Raw genomic sequence first — 17,056 nt, forward strand, 5'->3', positions numbered from 1 at the left:
AAGAAGTGCCACAAGCATGACTGTAAAACTTGCCTTATAATGAGAGAGTCAAGGAGCTCAATCAATGTAGTTTAACAGAAATCTGATGAGCCCGCTATTATTAATCTAGCACACAAAGGTATAACAAAGTCCAGTGACTGGAAGTTGAAGCTAGACAAATTCAGACCAGAAATAAAGTGCAAATTTTGAACAGTGAGGATAATTAACCATTTGGAACAACTTACTCCAAGGGTTGTGGTGGAGTCTCTGTCACTGAAAATTTCTAAATCCATATTGGATGTTTTTCTAAAAGATCTGCTCTGGTTCAACCACAGCTATAGGATTTGAAGCAGGGATTAATTCAGGGAAGTTCTGTGGTCTGTGTTATGCTGGAGGTCAGACTAGATTATCACAATGATCCTTTTGGCTTTAAAAGCTGTGAATCAGTGCCAGGCACTTTCAGAATGCCAAAGAAGGTTGGCAGACTGCATCCTATCTAATTGACATTTGCATAACATCCCTGTAGCAATGGCAGCTATTGCTTACATGGAAAAGTAGTATCAGGAAAGGATATAGTGTGTTGTATGTTTCAGCTTCTAAGAAATGCAATTGAACAGCTGGAAGCAAAGAGGGAAAAGCCAACACTATGTGATCAGCTGTTTCTCAGGGGACACCAGTAAGCGCGTCATGGGTCACAGTGTGAGCAAATCTGTCCTTGGTCTCTTATGGGAATCTCCATATTTCCTAATGGTATTGTCAGGCCTACAGTGTCAAGAAGACCCTTACCCTGTATTCTGACCAAGTCACTCTACCTTCTGGCTTGGACACAGGACGCAGACTACTTCTGCGCTGATTCACGCTGTCAAAGTACAAAGGGATTCTCCTGCACTCTAGAAAGCCAGTTAATGTGAAAGGTTATTCTCAGAAGTGGAGAAAGTTTCCTCTGTGGGGAGTGGATAACAATCTATGTTCCGCCTCCGTATCTTCTCTTTTGGGCTATTCGCTCAGCCTCTTCTTGTCTTCAGTTGAGCTGCACTTGTCTACCATCTCAGCATGTCTCTTGCAGTGGATGGTTCTGCGACCTTTAGTTGCCTGACAACCACCGGATTTTGAAAGGGCTGGTGGTTGTCATCTGTAGGTTCGAGGATCTCTCCTGACATGGAACCTTGACTTAGTGTTGACAAAGATGAGGGATTCACCTATAAAGTCCTTGGGCTAGTCCTCCTTATTCCCCCCCAGTGTTAAAATCAGCATTGCTAATCTGGGGGAGGAGTGCGTTGTATGCTTCAAGGGTTCATCCTCCCTTCTCCTCATTCCAGGGGGATGAACTTGCTCTGTATCCTCATCCTAAATTCTTGCTAAAAGCGGTGTCCGAATTTCATCCATCTCAGGTTATTTATCTCCCAAATTCCTCCTGTAACCTCACTCCATATCCAGGGTGCCCAGGGAAATGTGTGTTTCTATTTTGGATGGGGATAAAACAACTAGGAATAGATTTCTTGTAACCTTTGGATGATCAGTGGAAAGGAGATGCCGATTCTATTCAGCACCTGCCTAAGTGAATTAGGCTGTACGTCAAAACTAATATACCTTAGCGAGGGTGACAGCACCTGGGTGACTTAGTGCTCACTTTACTAGAGCTAAGATAGCATTAATGAAATCCCTGTGAAATGTTTCCATCATAGAAATCTGCAAGGCTAATACCTGGGGTTCTAATCATGTCTTTGTGCAGCACTACTCTCTTAACTTGGCATCTAGATCTTATACTTTGAGAGAGCAGTTCTGTGATCCGTAATTAATTCAGCCTACCTTCCCTGAGGGCTGAACTGCTCGCTAGACTCTCACAAGCAGGACAATGCAGAGGCTGCCGCGGAGTGAAGATTAAGGTTGCTTATAAGAAACAGTGGCTATTTTAAGAGTGTTGCCTCTGCATAGTCTCACTGCTCACCTACCTTCCGCTCTTCATATGAGTTCTACTTGCATAATGCTCTGGGGGTTAGTGGTAGGAAATGAGAGAGTGGGGACTGCACAGTCCTTTATAACCTCACCTCTGAGCAATTGGTGCTGCAAGAGGCTGCTGGTGCAATCCAGACAGGCTCCAAAAGGTTCCCACTTCAGCAGCCCTGAGGAGTACATCCCACAAGCATGAATGTGTAGAGGCAGCAGTTGCAGGTAACTAATTGTATTTTTCTGAGCTTGATTAGGGTAAGTGTTAGCACATTGGTGGCATCCCAAGACCCCAGCCAGGATTAGGGCCTATTGTGCTTGGAGCTGTACAACCATAGAAATAGACAATCTCTGCCCCAGAGGGCTTGCAATTAATTGCATTGTGCTGTACTATAATACAAGGCTTCACTACGTAAAAGGCCATTGTTTATAAGGCCATTGTTTATAAGTCCATTGTTTATAAGGCCCTTGCATTATGATTAAATATGTCTTAACTTTCTTATTTTAGGCCAGAAATCTTCATACAGGAGAGTTGGCTGCTGTAAAAATTATCAAGTTAGAGCCAGGTAAGTTTTGCATTCTTTCCAAGTACTGTTGGGAGGCATGTGATCTGTCATTAAACATTGCCAGTTCCCCTGTATATTTGTGTTCACACAGCAGTAATAGGGTATTTGCATTTTATTACCATTCGCTGAAAAAATGGTGGTTGCAGTAGTTTCAGTGGTTAGGTTTCAGGAAACGCTACAGAATTATTTAAAGCGTGGTACACAATTACCTTTGGTTATTTCCTTTTTGTTGTTTCTCCTTCGTTCTTATCTATTTTATCTACCAGCTATTAATTTATAGCAGTAAGATTTGTTTTATTAGTTTAAAGGCAAGCTTGAGGACAAGGGGCATTTTTCCCCCCATAAACTGTTACAGAATAGCCTGTACATTAATGTTTTAATTCCTGTTTACAGAGCTAGTGTTCAAACCTCTCCTGCAGGCACACCCCCCCCAAAAATATTCTATGGGAGAGGCAGAGAGGAACAGGCAGTGTAGCTGCCTTCCATCTCTCCTGTCCCTCACCTCCACCAAGCTTCCTGCTAGCGATGCTTTCCTGGGCAGCCATGACTTCCTGTCCCAGTTCCTTTGATTGCAGCCTCCTCAGTTCCCATGGTCTGCATGAGTCATTGTGTGAGAGCAGAGAGGTAAGGGGCAGTGCAAGTTCAGATTGGGGGAACTGGCTAATACCCATCTAGCTGTGTTAGGAAAGCCAGTCTCTCACACCCCTGCATGTTAATGTGCTGCCATTTTTCTATCCTGGGCTGATGAGAAAGCTGTAGATTTTATCCTACCACCACCCTATCCCAGCGCAAAAGATAAGTCACTGCCCAGGATAGCTGTTGATCTGAAATCTGACCTTGGAGTCCTGCATGGAAATTGGGATGGGACAATTAACCTGTTCCTGGAGTGTGAGAGAATTCCAACTCCTCTCCCAAAATATAATCTGTACCACCTCTGAGTGTGCAGGGTTAATATCCCACTTCTTGCTCCCCTCTTCACTTTCAAATCCCTCCTCATAATTATCTTCCACGTATCCTTTCTATGTTTGTCACCCCACAACTTGCTCAGCCTGGTCTCTTGCCCCATGATTTGTGTGGGATGCAGAACCTTCTTTGTTGAAGGCTGCAGCTCTGCAGTGTGCTCTTCCCATACATCAGTTTGTTTTTGTGGCCTTCTTCAGGGAAGGAGTACAGACTTGGGGCGGGGGGGGGGGGGGAGAGCACATATGTGAGGGGTTTAGTGTGTGTGAGAGTGAGAGAGATGTGGATTTTATGTTTGCTGTTTCCTGGATTTTATTTTTAACTGTAAGGCACCCACCAGTTGTGAACAATGGATACCTAGAAATTAAAATGTATTTGTTGTCTGTAGAACCCAGCTTAAAAATTAGTAAGGCCTTCTTGGAGGTCAGGCTAGATGGTCATGATGGCATTTCTTCACACAATGCACAGTCAACCTGTGGAACTCCTTGCCAGAGGATGTTGTGAAGGCCAAGACTATAACAGGGTTTAAAAAAGAACTAGATAAATTCATGGAGGATAGGTCCATCAATGGCTATTAGCCAGGATGGGCAGGAATGGTGTCCCTAGCCTCTGTTTGCCAGAAGCTGGGAATGGGGCGACAGGGGATGGATCACTTGATGATTACCTGTTCTGTTCATTCCCTCTGAAGCACCTGGCATTGGCAACTGTTGGAAGACAAGATACTGGGCTAGATGGACCTTTGGTCTGACCCAATATGGCCGTTCTTATGTCCCTTCTGACCTTAAAATCTGAGTCTTCTGCAAATCCAGCCCAGCGCATGTCTGACTAGGTTTGGATGATTAGAATTTCCTATTCCAATGGCGGTGGGTCTGACAGCCCCTGCATCATGTTACATAAACACCTTAATTCTGGTAGTCACACTCTTGGAGCCTATTTATCCCAAACTAGAGCTAATTACCTGCTTAGATACTGGAGAGGTAGAGAACTGGGACCCAGGAGACCTGGATCCTTTCCCAGTTTTGTTTCTGTCTTGCTGTGTCACTTGGGACAAGTCACTTCACCTTTCTGTGCCTCTTGTCCTCTCAACTCTTTCTGATTTCTCTGTTCAGACTGTAAGCTCTTTGGCATAGGGACGGTCTCGTACTTGGTGTCTATACAGAGCCCAGCACAATGGAGGCTTGATCTCAGTTGGGGCCTCTAGTTATGTGCTGCTGCTACTAGCAATTGTTCATTGGCAAAATAGGAAGTTCTTGTTTACACATCTAAAATGCAGCTAGGGCTCTTTCTAATGATGTGATGTTAAAGGAGAGGAAAACAGAGTCAACATTAGTTTATACATAGATTCTGGTCAGCTTTATCCACCCACGTTTTCTTTTAGATCATACATCGAGAGGCCCTAAATCTTTCTTCCCATACCCTCAGCTGATGTAACCTCAACTGGGGGCGTCAGCACTTACTGCAGAGAGTAGATGAGCCCCAACAGGTCCTGCCAGCCTGTAGTGGGAGAGTTAAAGACCAAAGTGCTTGGCCCAAAGACAGGGCAGGGCAATGTTTTTTTACGGAGAAGAGTGGGGTGGATTCAGCCTATGATGAATGCAGTAAACCTGGCCCCCTTAAGCCCTTAGGTTTCTGCTCCTGATCCACATGAAATAGACCAGATGCTTGTATGTTTTAATGTGCTGCTTGGAAAGCTGTGAGCAGAGGCAGGGACTTAATCCTCTGCTGTTAGAGGGAGGTGTGGGGAGGGAAAGAACCTTCAGAAACTAGAGATTGTTCCTGCTGTGCTCTGCACTTTGAGTAGCAGAGTGAAACATACAACCATGTGACCCATTTCACTGCTGCTACAGTAGAACACTACTGTAATTAGCAATGGTGATTATTGCTTTGTAAGTTTCGCTGTACTGCTAGACTGACTTGCCTCAGGCAAGTGACCACTTTAGATAACTACAAACCATTGCTAGCATGAGTTCCTTCTTCGGAGATGCTTGCACAGACTGCTGGTGAAGACCTTGTGGGGGTATTATTTTTAAGGCTGGATTACAGTATTTCTTTATTCTCTGGAGTGTTTGCTCACATGGCCTCAATGATGCAGTCTAGTTAGAATGCAGCAGCTCACATCCTTGCAGGTAGACGTGGCTGTCTCAACATATCACGCTCATCTTGTAAAAAAATCTCTGCATTGGCTCTGGGGGAGATTTTGTATTTGTATAAAGTTTTGACTTATTTTGAAAGTTTTGAATGGATGTTGTCCAATATATTGGGGTGTTTCAGATTAAACAGTAGTCAGGCTGTAGTACTGTCAGCCCTGGCATCAGGTCAATGCGAGAAACTCTACCAATTAATCTTGGAGCTCTTGCAGAGAATACAACTCCTTTTAACCCAAACCCAGAGTGTAGCAAATATGCTATCTTCAGTACAGCGTTGAAGACATTTGAGTATCTAAGCAGGCAGAATGGAACATTTGGTGGTTGAGGTAGGGGGCTAAGTCTTTGCATTTAGACCAGAGGACACAGCTAGAGATGAGATTGATAATATGCTGTTAAAGATTCTGAATGTTGCTGTCACTAGAGAAATGAAGGAGCTCGGCTAACTTTGAGTTCTGTACAGTCCTTTTCAGCTGAGAGGGATGGTCACCATAATAGGGGACCTCAGAGGAGAGGAAGCAACTGAGGAAAATAAAGAAAGATGGGGCAAGTGATTCATATATTCATAGAATCCAAGGCCATAAGGGACCACTGTGATCATCTAATCTGACCTCATGTGTCACACAGGACAGAGAACTTCCCAAGCAGATCTTTTAGAAAAACATCCAATTTTGATTGAAAAATTGTTAGCAATGGAGAATCCACCACGACCCTGGGTAAATTGTTCCAATAGTTAATTACTCTCACAGTTAAATGTATGCCTTATTTCCAGTCTGAATTTGTCTAGCTTTAACTTCCAGCCATGTGCACTGAATCAGAGGTGAAAAGAGGCTGCCCAAAATCAGGTGGTAGCTGAGAAATTCTCACTGTTGTATGGGACCCAGGGAGAAGACAACCCAGAGAAAGAAACTGCTTAATTTTAGGATGGGAATGGTTTGTGTTTTGTTCCCATTACCAATCTAATGGTAATAATTGGATTAGTAGGCAAAAGAAACATGGAAATAAAACCGAGGTTGCAAAATGGTTAAATCTCTTCTTCCACCTGCTTGTCCCCTTCCTCTAAACAAAGGAAACTACCCCCACCCCCCCCATTTAGAAGGCTTCAGTCCTGAATTTGTTTGAACTTCTGTGCAGTGTGCTAGCTCAGCTACCCCTGTTACTTAGACAGTACTAATAAAATCGGACTAGACAGTGTTTTTCACTTCTTTTGGCACAGACTTTGGAGAGCATTTAGCCAAAAATATTCTGGCACGCTAGTGACATTTCCCAACATTCACTGAGTTCAAATGCTTCACATAACTTGAGAGCCAGCTCGATTTCAGAAACTAATTCTAACTGTACTCAGTATTTTCAAGAGACCTGCGCAGAAGCCAAAATTATGTGAGACACAAAATCCACTTCCTTGTATGGATTTAGCAGATGAACTGATGGAATAGTAGATGCAGAAGGACAATTATTTATCAGTATGATTCTTCTCTGCAGAGCCTTCTCTTTAGGAAAATACAGTAAAAATTACTTTTTAATTTAATGGGAATCTCCATCGCAAATACTTCTGTACCATTAAATAAAAACACTGGGAATATTTGACATATGTTTGTAATGCTCTAAATAAACCCCTTTACAAATTTACTGAAGTATCTAGTTGCTAGTTTTCATTTGGTTTAGGGAGAATTGGTCTGATGTCTTTATTTTTCTTGTAGAAATATTCTGTTTGGGGCAAAAGAAGTTAGTTATTGTATTTTAAGTTGGACTATTGATGTATCTTGTTCTATGTTGATTGAAGTTGGAAGTTCAGAGATTTTAATGCCATAGCAAATAACTGTCCACATGTGTGGTGTTTGGTTTTCATAAATTCAGAACAGGGTGTTTTGTTCACAATATTAGTTTCTGCACGTTGTGATCCACATTCTGAAGTCACTTACTTTCATTTTAATATTTGATCACATCTATTGAACTATTACAGCCAGATCCTCAACCACTGTTCTGGCCTCTTTGGGCCATTCTGCAGTACGTAGGAGCTGGAAAGCTGCCTTAATAAGGAATATGTTGGGGATTGAAAGAGGGTGGGGAGATATTGTTGGGATGACCATTGTATACTCTGGCAATCCCTAGCTGTGTAGTGGCCCCTAGGGGGCCCGTTACCAGCTGGTGTAAGTAGGGGCAACCCTCAGCCAACTTTACTTAACGTGGCTGAACTGGCCCTAGCAGCCCCCAAGATTGGAGGCGTATGAAAATGGCTTTAAGTTACCTTTGACTCTCCATGACCACCTTGTGCTGAGCGCAACCTCGCTGGACTTAAGAATCTGGTCCTTAGTGTGTGACCATGTTCTTTTTTTTTTTTTTTTAAAAAGGCTTCATGAGCTATGAAGTGGTCTGGTGTTGGCCCTGTAGCCTTTCACTTCTGACACCTGGATTCAAATGCTGACTCTTAGTCTGGTCCCATTCTAACCCTGGTCGATATCATTTCACTAAATGAGACCACTATGCAATTTGGCATGATAGATCATTCTTCGCTTATGACATAGCCAGAACTGGAATGGGATGTTTCAGGGCAGTTTTAGGGGCACACTGGAGTTGTTTGAGAGAGACCGCATCTTAGAGTAAGGTGTAGTGTAAGCAAGTTGATTGATATGGTTGGAGGTGGTTCATTGTCAGGGTGGGCCAGGACTCTGAACTGGCACTGAGCATTCTCTCTCTCTCTCTCTCTCTCTCTCTCTCTCGGGCTTGGCTGGCTCATTCTTTCTTGCATAGGCAGGGGTCTAACTGATGGCGATAGACGGGGTCGGGAAGGAATTCTCCCCCAGGTCAGACAGGCAGTGGTCTTGTGGGTTTTGTCACCTTCCCTGCAGCGTGTGGGTTACTTGCCAGGATTATCTGGGTATAACCATTTCCCTGCCATGTGGAGGCCTCAAGCACTGATGCCCCTCAGTCCTGCCTATTCTCTGCCTCTGGCACATAGTGGCCTAGTCTCCTGTGGGCTGTAATACTTTGGTCTTATTTATGTAGTTGGGTTAGTTTAGGGCGCTGGGTGGGGTTGGTGGGGTGTGATATACAGGAGGTCAGACAAGGTGATCTAGTGCTCCCTTCTGGCCTTAATCTCTGTGACAGTAACCTTCAGCTTCATCAGCACCAAATTCAAACAGCTTTTGAACAAACCAGCCTGTCTTCAGGATATACAGAAGGCAAAACAGAAGCAACACAGTGTTTTTAATTGCTATTTATGATGCAGAAGGCATGCGGTAAAGCACTGTTTTATTTAAATTAATGCAATAAAAATACCAAGTGCTCTGAAACGTATTTCTTGAAATCTGGTGTCATTTTATTAGTTTGATTATTACATATTATGCATCTTTCTACTGTGTTCTCACAATTAACTGTTCTTATGTCAGATAGCTAACGTGTCTAGGTTGTGTTTTCCATTCTCAGCTTAACCTTTTACTGACTGTGTGAAGGGGCACTCACCTCTTGAGTGCCTCATTGTGGCTGGGAGTGGTATTGCAGTCCTGCTCTCGCCCCGATGCCTCCTGCAAGCTGCTGGCTGACCATGGTGGGTCCTGAGCGGCATGGCCCTCCAGCCGAGTCACAAAGTCTGAATGACACCCTTCCAGGGTCTTAAAGAGTCAGTTAACAGTCTATTTGCTCTCACTAGGGTCTTCAGCCCTGGCTCTGGGCCACTTAAATTCAGCCCTTTGTTCAGGCTCCCAAATAAGCTCCATCCCCTTCTTGGGGTTTATGCCACTTTGTGTGTGGCTAGGAGGGGAGTCCGGACCCACCACTAATATCAGCTCCAGCCCAAGGATCCTATAAACAGCAGCCATGTAGTGCTTGATTCAATTCATTGCTGCTTCTTCCCTGAGCCTCTTCCTACCTGGGCCCTGTAGGTTCACCGTTATTTCAGTGCTAAGGTTCTTAGGTTCTCTCCCTGCAATCTCAGCTATGAAAAACGCAGCCAGAAAACAAACTCTGGCTGTCCCTCAGGTCCCTTTGCCCAAAGAGGAGTGTCCTTCCTCACCTCTGTCATTCCAGGTGGGAACTGACCTTCTAAGGCCAGTCAGCTCCTTTTATCTTGCCTGGCAGGGCCTGATTGGCTGTTGCTAGCCTCTCTAGCCCTTGGAGGATTGGGTCTATGGTTTCCAAAATGGTTGCTCTGGATTCTCTTCTTTAGGTAAGATTGGAGAACCCACCTTTGCTGCTCTTTTCCTCTCAGCTCGCCACTTCTTGGTGCGGGGGGGGGGGGGATTGTAGAACCGCGGGGCCCAGCAGGGAGTTGCAGAGGCCGAACACACCCCATCACAGACTTGTACAGAATTAATGAAATCAAGAAGGCAGCCAGTGTGGGAAGTGATTGAGGACAAGATGAAACTGGGAGGAAAGTTGGGCATGAGACAGTTCAGAAAACAGAATGGAAAGCATGAGACTTGGGAAGAAGGCAGACTAGGGGGACGTGTCCGCTGTTCCATGGATGTGCCAGGTTCAGGGGCCTGAATGCATATGGAGGAGGGAGGGAAGTAATGGGATCCAGTGGTTTGAGGTGAGACTAATTGTGTTATACTCCCAGAGCCTCCCATCCACTGATGCTTCCCTGGGCAGAGTCCCTGAAGCCACTCAAACTGACTGCCTCATGCAGTTCTTTCTAGTAATCCCACTGAGCGGGGGTGGCAGGCTGCTCCCTAGCTCACTAACAGCCCGGGGGAAGGGTTGACAGGCATCAGCACATCTCAGAGGGATCATGTGTCTGACCGCTCTGAAGGAACTCTAAGATGGAGGCCAGTAGGCCAAAGACAACCTTCTTCCCCATCAACAACAACCACAGCTTGACTTTATCCCTTGGGAAGAGTCTCATTCTACTCCACCCATCCTCTAGCCAGGACCAGCGTCCAGCTGCCTTACACAGGAGTGAGAGGCACAAGGTGATCCCGCAAATCTCCTAGACATTAGAGGGCCCATGAAGGGAACCTTGGGCACAGCACTGGGGTTCTGGAAAGCTAGACCTGTCCAAGGGGGTGATATATGCAGCATTGTTATGGCTGTGTCGGCCCCCGGATATTAGAGAGACAAGATGGATGAGGTGATATCTTTTATTGGGCCAACTTCTGATGGTGGGAGAGACAAGCTTTCGAGCTACACAGAGCAAAAGTTAAAGCTGCTGTAATGGTCGGTTCTGAATAGATTTTATGTCAGCTTAGATGACAAGCAACGTGGTTACAATCAGAAGCCAGATACCTGCACATATCTCTGGAAGGGGAGATCAAAGCACTAAATTCCACTTTAAAAGAAAAATCTGCACATTGTGAAACCTACATCAGTCATCAGCACAGATCGGACCCCTGATTGGATTCACACATTGGGTTTGGAATTATTTTTTTTTTCTAATATTGAATGGGATGGGGAGATCTCTGTAAATTTCTCTAGGGGTTTAGTGAGATCTGGATATTGTACCTTGGGCAGCTTTGCTGTGGAGTTTGCACACTGAGAGGAATTGTTATAACAACTTATCCCAAGACACTTTTCTTGCTTTTTCTGGGAGCTCTAATTGTTCAAATACAAACACTTGAAAAAATGGCACAGTTCAAGTCGTTAGTCGTTTCCTGAGCTGGAATTTAGCCAGGGGACCCCATCGCTGATAAAACACAAGAGAGATCTTTAATGGCTGCAAATGGTGCAAACTGCTCACTTGCATTTCACTGCCTTGAGTTTGATGCTGGCACAATGGTTCTGCAAATGCCACTTCTTCCAGCACCTTTGGAGCCCCGTCTACAATGACGTCCTGTGGCAAAATAGATAACGTTATTTGCCTCATGGGTGTTATGCAGCAAGTTTGTGTGTTGCTGCTTCTTATCTGAAGGCATGCTTTGTAGCATTCGTTACTCCTCTGCCAGCAAGTCTAATGTGGCTTTTTAACTCGCGTAGCTTGCAGTGCTAGCAGACTAGCTGGCAGGGTGCATTTTGGTCTCCCAGTGCTCCTGCCCAACTCTGGAGTGATGTCTTTGGCAACCCAGGCAAACCCCTTTCCTCTCAATTACATGCAGGCCCAAGAGCCGCTGTGGCTCTTCTCAGCTCTGTCCATGCCACTCTCTCTCTCTCTCTCTCCCCACACACTGAGATCGTGCAGATCCCATTTTATTAAAACAATAACTATCGATTTGTCCCAGGGGGAGTCTCTGAAAAATAAACAAAGTGACCCAGAGTCAGTCCAGGAGGGGCTGCAAGGGTGCGGGTGTATCCCTGGCTTCCCGGGGTGCATATGTGGCTCCTTACACAGGATGATGCCCTTCATAGCAGGGCAGTGGAACAAATGAAAATGTGATCAAGAGTGAATATACCCTGTCAACCATAGACATTATGCCCCTACTCCAAAGAGGTGTGTGCTCTGTGTATGTGGATCCAGGATGGACCAACACCAGATCTAGGATGGCTGGTGAGAACTAATACTGGCTAGTTAGGCTAATTCTAAAACTTTAATTGCGACTGGAACCGTTCTCTAGTGCAGATGGGCCTTAGTGATTCTTGTTCTTTTTGTGGATACAGACTAACACGGCTGCTACTCTGAAACCATCCAAACACTGTGTGACTTAAATTACCAGGCCCTAACTTGCCTAGCTTGTGAGTTTTGGATGGGACCGCAGCACAAGGTGGTATGGCCACAGATTTAAATAGTCTATTCTGTAGCACAGTTGGCAAGGAGAAGAGCAGATTGTTGAGCCAAATGGAGCAGGTTCAACCACCAATTTTGATCTGGGGAAAGTACTTTATATTGTGACTGCTCTTCTGTATGCTGTATGTTTAACTGTACAGATACAATTACATAATGTTAGCAAGCTGCAGTGAGTCACCATGCTGCTTGCATGATTTACAACAACTCCCCAAACCGGCTTTTTGCTCAGCATGCTGCATAACCTATAATTGCAAACATACGAGTAGACGAAAGTACATTTTTCCGATAACATGTTGTTTAGCACGAAGTGGTCTCTGATGACTAAACCAGAAGTAAATTGTTTTGCAAGGATATATTGTCATCAGCTACTTTGCTTAAAATTAAGTTCTTATTTTCACTTGCTGTCTTCCTCCAAATGAAATGTTGAGAGCAAGTATTATCGTCACGCCGTATTGTTAATTTCCTTCACTTCATTCCAGTACGAGCTTAAGGAATAGTTCATCTTGGCCTCCCCATCTTTTCCTCTTCATAGTCTGTCCAAGATACGGCCACCTAGAGCCTCTTGCTCTTCCACTATTCTAGCAGCTTTTCCGCTTTCCTCCCTTATGCACTAATTCCCTTATTCTTTTGAAATTCCACCTCCTCCTCCCTTTAAAGTTCTACATAACTCCTCGCCTATCTACATATCTGACCTCTCTTTAGCCTCCATGTACTCCATCAGGTTTCTTTCCCAACTGCTCTATTCTTCACACTTCCTTTCTCATTGTCCACTACGCTCAGGACAATCTCTCTCAACATCCAGCAAGCACCTCCTACCTCTGCCTTTGGATCCCTTCTAAAACCCTCTTTGCTAGGCAAGGTCTCTGTAAGGGCAACTCAGGCTGCTACCTATGATTGTGAGGTGTTTAGGGTTGGGACCTTGTTTGATCATCTCTTTGAAATAAAAGTGCCATGTATGTTCAAGACTCTGTTCATGAATAGACAGTACTTAGTGATGACCTCTGATGTGAAGACATTTCTGTTAACAAGGGATTTGGCATCATTTGATGTGATGCAAACAGCTGGAGAACTGATATTGTTATCTATAGAGACACTGTGGGTGAGGTAATGTCTTTTATTGGACCAACTTCTGTCGGTGACAGAGAAACTTTCGAGCTCCACAATCTGAGGAAAAGTTCTGTGGATGTGAAAGCTTGTCTCTTTCACCAACAGAAGTTGGCCCAGTAAAAGATATTATCTCAGCACTTTGTCTCTCTCATATCCTGGAACCAACAGGGCTACAACAACACTGCAAACATTGTTATCTAGCGAAAGATAATGCCTTCCTGGTGCTGATTTCTTCCTTCAAACTTACTCTTTTGGATTTGATGTTGACCTTCTTTTAAAATGACATTAATTTTGAAATGCTCCAGTCTGTTATACATAAGTGTTTTAACAGTTTCTTGTAGGAAATTTGTCAGAGACACTGGAGTGAATTAATCCACCTGACTCAAACCCAAAATTCCTCTGTTCACAGTAATAGTTTTAGGCAGGTGCATGAATTCATGCCAAAATTCAGTATGATCATAGGGGAACGCCCCTGTACAGTACAAAAAGTGTGCAGAACCTGATCATCTGGTTTATAGAAACTGCTTTATTATATTTATTTAGCTTGCAATGTATAAACAAAAAAGAATGGCTATCTCAGGTGCTGGGCTTCAGGCACCTCGAAGAGTCTCCTCTAAGGTGATGTTTTGAGCTCCACCTTTCTAGGAGCCCATTGTGCTGCTAATGTTTTTTCCATGCCTGCTTGTCCACCCCAGCGAGGCCCTTCTCTGTATACTCAACATTCAAAAGTTCTTGTGGTTTTACTTGAAGCACACTAAGGCTCTTAGACAGCCTTCTCCACCTCTTGTTTCACCTCACACCTCTTCCTTGGGGGAGGGATAGCTCAGTGGTTTGAGCATTGGCCTGCTAAACCCAGGGTTGTGACTTGAGGGGGGCTACTTAGGGATCTGGGGCAAAATCAGTACTTGGTCCTGCTAGTGAAGGTAGGGGGCTGGACTCGATGACCTTTCAGGGTCCCTTCCAGTTCTATGAGATGGGTATATCTCCATATATTATTTATTATTTTATTTTTAATGCTGTTAACAGTAGGACTATGTCTAAATAGCTGTCTGGCTACATTTCGGATTACTATGACCTGACTGGCCATATCAATGTTCATTTGATCAATAGCCATGTGGGCCTCACGCAATACGTTTGCTAAGTATTCTTGCTTAGGTTCAGCATATAGGATAGATGAGAGAGGAGTCCAAACACTCTGGTCTCCGAGAGCTCTTCTTTTGGGATAGCTCTTATTTGAACTGGCCAGTTGTATTTGAAGGTTTCTCATTTGCTTGCATTCTTCAGAGGATACCTGTCTCTTGTCTCAGTCGTTAGGAAATACCCCTGGTGGTGTCTTAAAACCCCCTTAAAGAACCTTCCTCTTCAGGGTTGGTATTTTTGCTGTTGCTCTTGGCTGTAGCCTTAACTCTGCATGTAGTGGCACCATGGAAGAGCAAAGAAAAAATACCCTGATGTCTTTTTTTTTTTTTTTTTTAATTGGCTTTATCTAAACTCGGGGTACAGATACCTTCATCATCATCATTGTTGTTACATGATGTCGCTACAGGGCAGAGTTAAGGTTGTTTGGGTACCTTAACTATGCAGTTCTTGTTTTTCCACTCCATGCATCTGATGAAGTGAGTTTTAGCCCACGAAAGCTTATGCCCAAATAAATTTGTTAGTCTCTAAGGTGCCACAAGGACTCCTCGTAGTTCTTGTAAGTGTAACTCTTCATTTTCTGGGTTTGTACTGCAAGGCTATGGGATAACTGCAACATACCTGTAATGCTTTTTACCCTTGTTATGGATATGTGCTCTCAACCCTGACTCCATCTTAATGGAGTTTTGTCTTGGAATTTAAATTCCATCTGTTGCCAAAGAAGCATCTGGCTGCAGAACATGCATTTAAAATGTACATTCCAAAATTAGGCCCCCAGTCACACACTTCCTTAAGCACCATCACCAGCCCCCTTTTTTCCCTCTTTTCCTGGTTTCCATTGCAAGAAAGTGACCATAGTAATGTTGGTGCCCCATCATTTAGGGTCTGATCCAACCTCTGTTGAAGTAAATGGAAAGATTCCCATTGACTTAATTGGAGCTGGACCAGGTCCTTCCTGCAGATATCGTGATATGCTATTGTTGAACAAAATCTGTGAGCAGAGCAACCTAGAGATGGACTATAGGGCTTGTTTTGTTTGGGAGAGGGGAGGGGAGAGGAGACAAATTTATATTATTAATTTCTAGTGTCAACATTGCAGTAAGGCACAAAAAGTTTACATAATATACCCAGGGAACACTATTAATACTCATTTAGAAACAATATTTTCTTAAATGTAATTACGTGCCTGTAACCTGTCTACTGTTTCACTCGGCTTTTCCATTTTGAACCTGTTTGCAGAGGGTTATAATTTCTTTGGAGTGAAAGTTAGCATAAATGATCTAAACCTGTGAAGATTTATTACTGTAAATTCTCACATAGGGAAGAATTGACGTTTTGAATGTCTCGTCTTCATGCCTCTTATCTAAAAAGAACATCTTAAGTGAATTCATGACGTAGATCAGTATTTCTGGCTTATTTTAAAGGGGTGTTGTGAAATCATATGCTATAAATTAGCTGCTTCTTCACCCCCTCCCCCCCATCTTGCTAATAACACCTTGGATTTTTGAGATTCTCGCTTCTAATTTAGTTTTTAAGTTTCTGAGCTTGGACGCTGAAAATCAAACCAACCTGTCTAACGTTTGTTTACACTCAGTTTCAGGTTCTTGGGCCCAGACCTTCAAAGGGATTTAAGTGTTTAACTCCCATTGATTGAGGATCTGAGCCTTAGCGCTGTAATGTTTGGGTTCTAAATTCTACAGGGGAATGTTTGTTTTAAAATTATTGTTCATCGGAATGACCTAGTATTAAGCAAACAGTTCTATTGTTTCCTAGTTGTTTGTTTGTTTTTTTAAAAAAAAACCTTTTTATAAAATTAAAATTATGGGACAAATTTCTTTTAGCATCCCTTTATATTTAAATGGTGGAAATATCAAGGGCAGCGAACAGTCTCAATAAGTGTTTTTTAATTACAATGCGTTCAAGACAGACATTGCTTAGGATGCTTAATTTTACTTGCATAACCACTATGATCCATCATTTTAAAATGCATCTGTAGCAAGGAGATCAGAGTTTGGGACTCTGACTCTGGCCTCCTCGCTTGGTCATCAGTGACGGAGAGAGCTGTGCTGGGGATATGCTGTTCCCCAGAATTAATTGGAAATGGAATATTTTTAAAAATAGTTTTTGTGGTGTCTGCTCTCAGGGGGGGACCATTTCCTTCTGCCTTCAGGGCTCCTGAATCACTGGTACTATAGACCCACCCTCCCCCATCCCTGCAAATGAAGAGTTAGAACAACCCCCTACCGAACCAGTTAGTTCCCTTCTGAAAGTAGCCAAAGGAGCTGCTGAAAAGCATTGTATGATGTTCCCATCCCTCTGAGTACTGTCTTGCCAGCAAGCACTGGGAGTACTCTGGCTAGTGAGTGAACTGATCGTATTGCAGGCTACCTCTAGACTGCCAGGCCAGCTCTTCTCCACTAGGGTGACCAGATGTCCCGATTTTATAGGGACAGTCCCGATTTTTGGGTCTTTTTCTTATATAGGCTCCTATTACCCCCTATCCCCTGTCCCGATTTTTCACATTTGCTGTCTGGTCACTGGTCTTCAAGAAACCTTTTGGT

At 43.8% G+C, this 17,056-nt stretch overlaps 1 protein-coding gene across 2 annotated transcripts in view; it reads left to right on the top strand.

Moving 5' to 3' along the window:
* The window catches only part of MAP4K5 (mitogen-activated protein kinase kinase kinase kinase 5), an 80,759-nt gene that overhangs the window by 23,774 nt on the left and 39,929 nt on the right, over window positions 1-17,056 (top strand). For both annotated transcript variants that reach the window (XM_026654198.1, XM_026654199.1), the window contains exon 3: window positions 2,435-2,492. In XM_026654198.1, the coding sequence (XP_026509983.1) occupies window positions 2,435-2,492 (58 nt within the window). The remainder of the gene's footprint in view (window positions 1-2,434; window positions 2,493-17,056) is intronic.

This window comes from Terrapene carolina, unplaced genomic scaffold (assembly GCF_002925995.2).
Source record: "Terrapene carolina triunguis isolate 2854851 unplaced genomic scaffold, T_m_triunguis-2.0 Scaffold189, whole genome shotgun sequence".
NCBI classification, from domain to species: domain Eukaryota; kingdom Metazoa; phylum Chordata; order Testudines; family Emydidae; genus Terrapene; species Terrapene triunguis.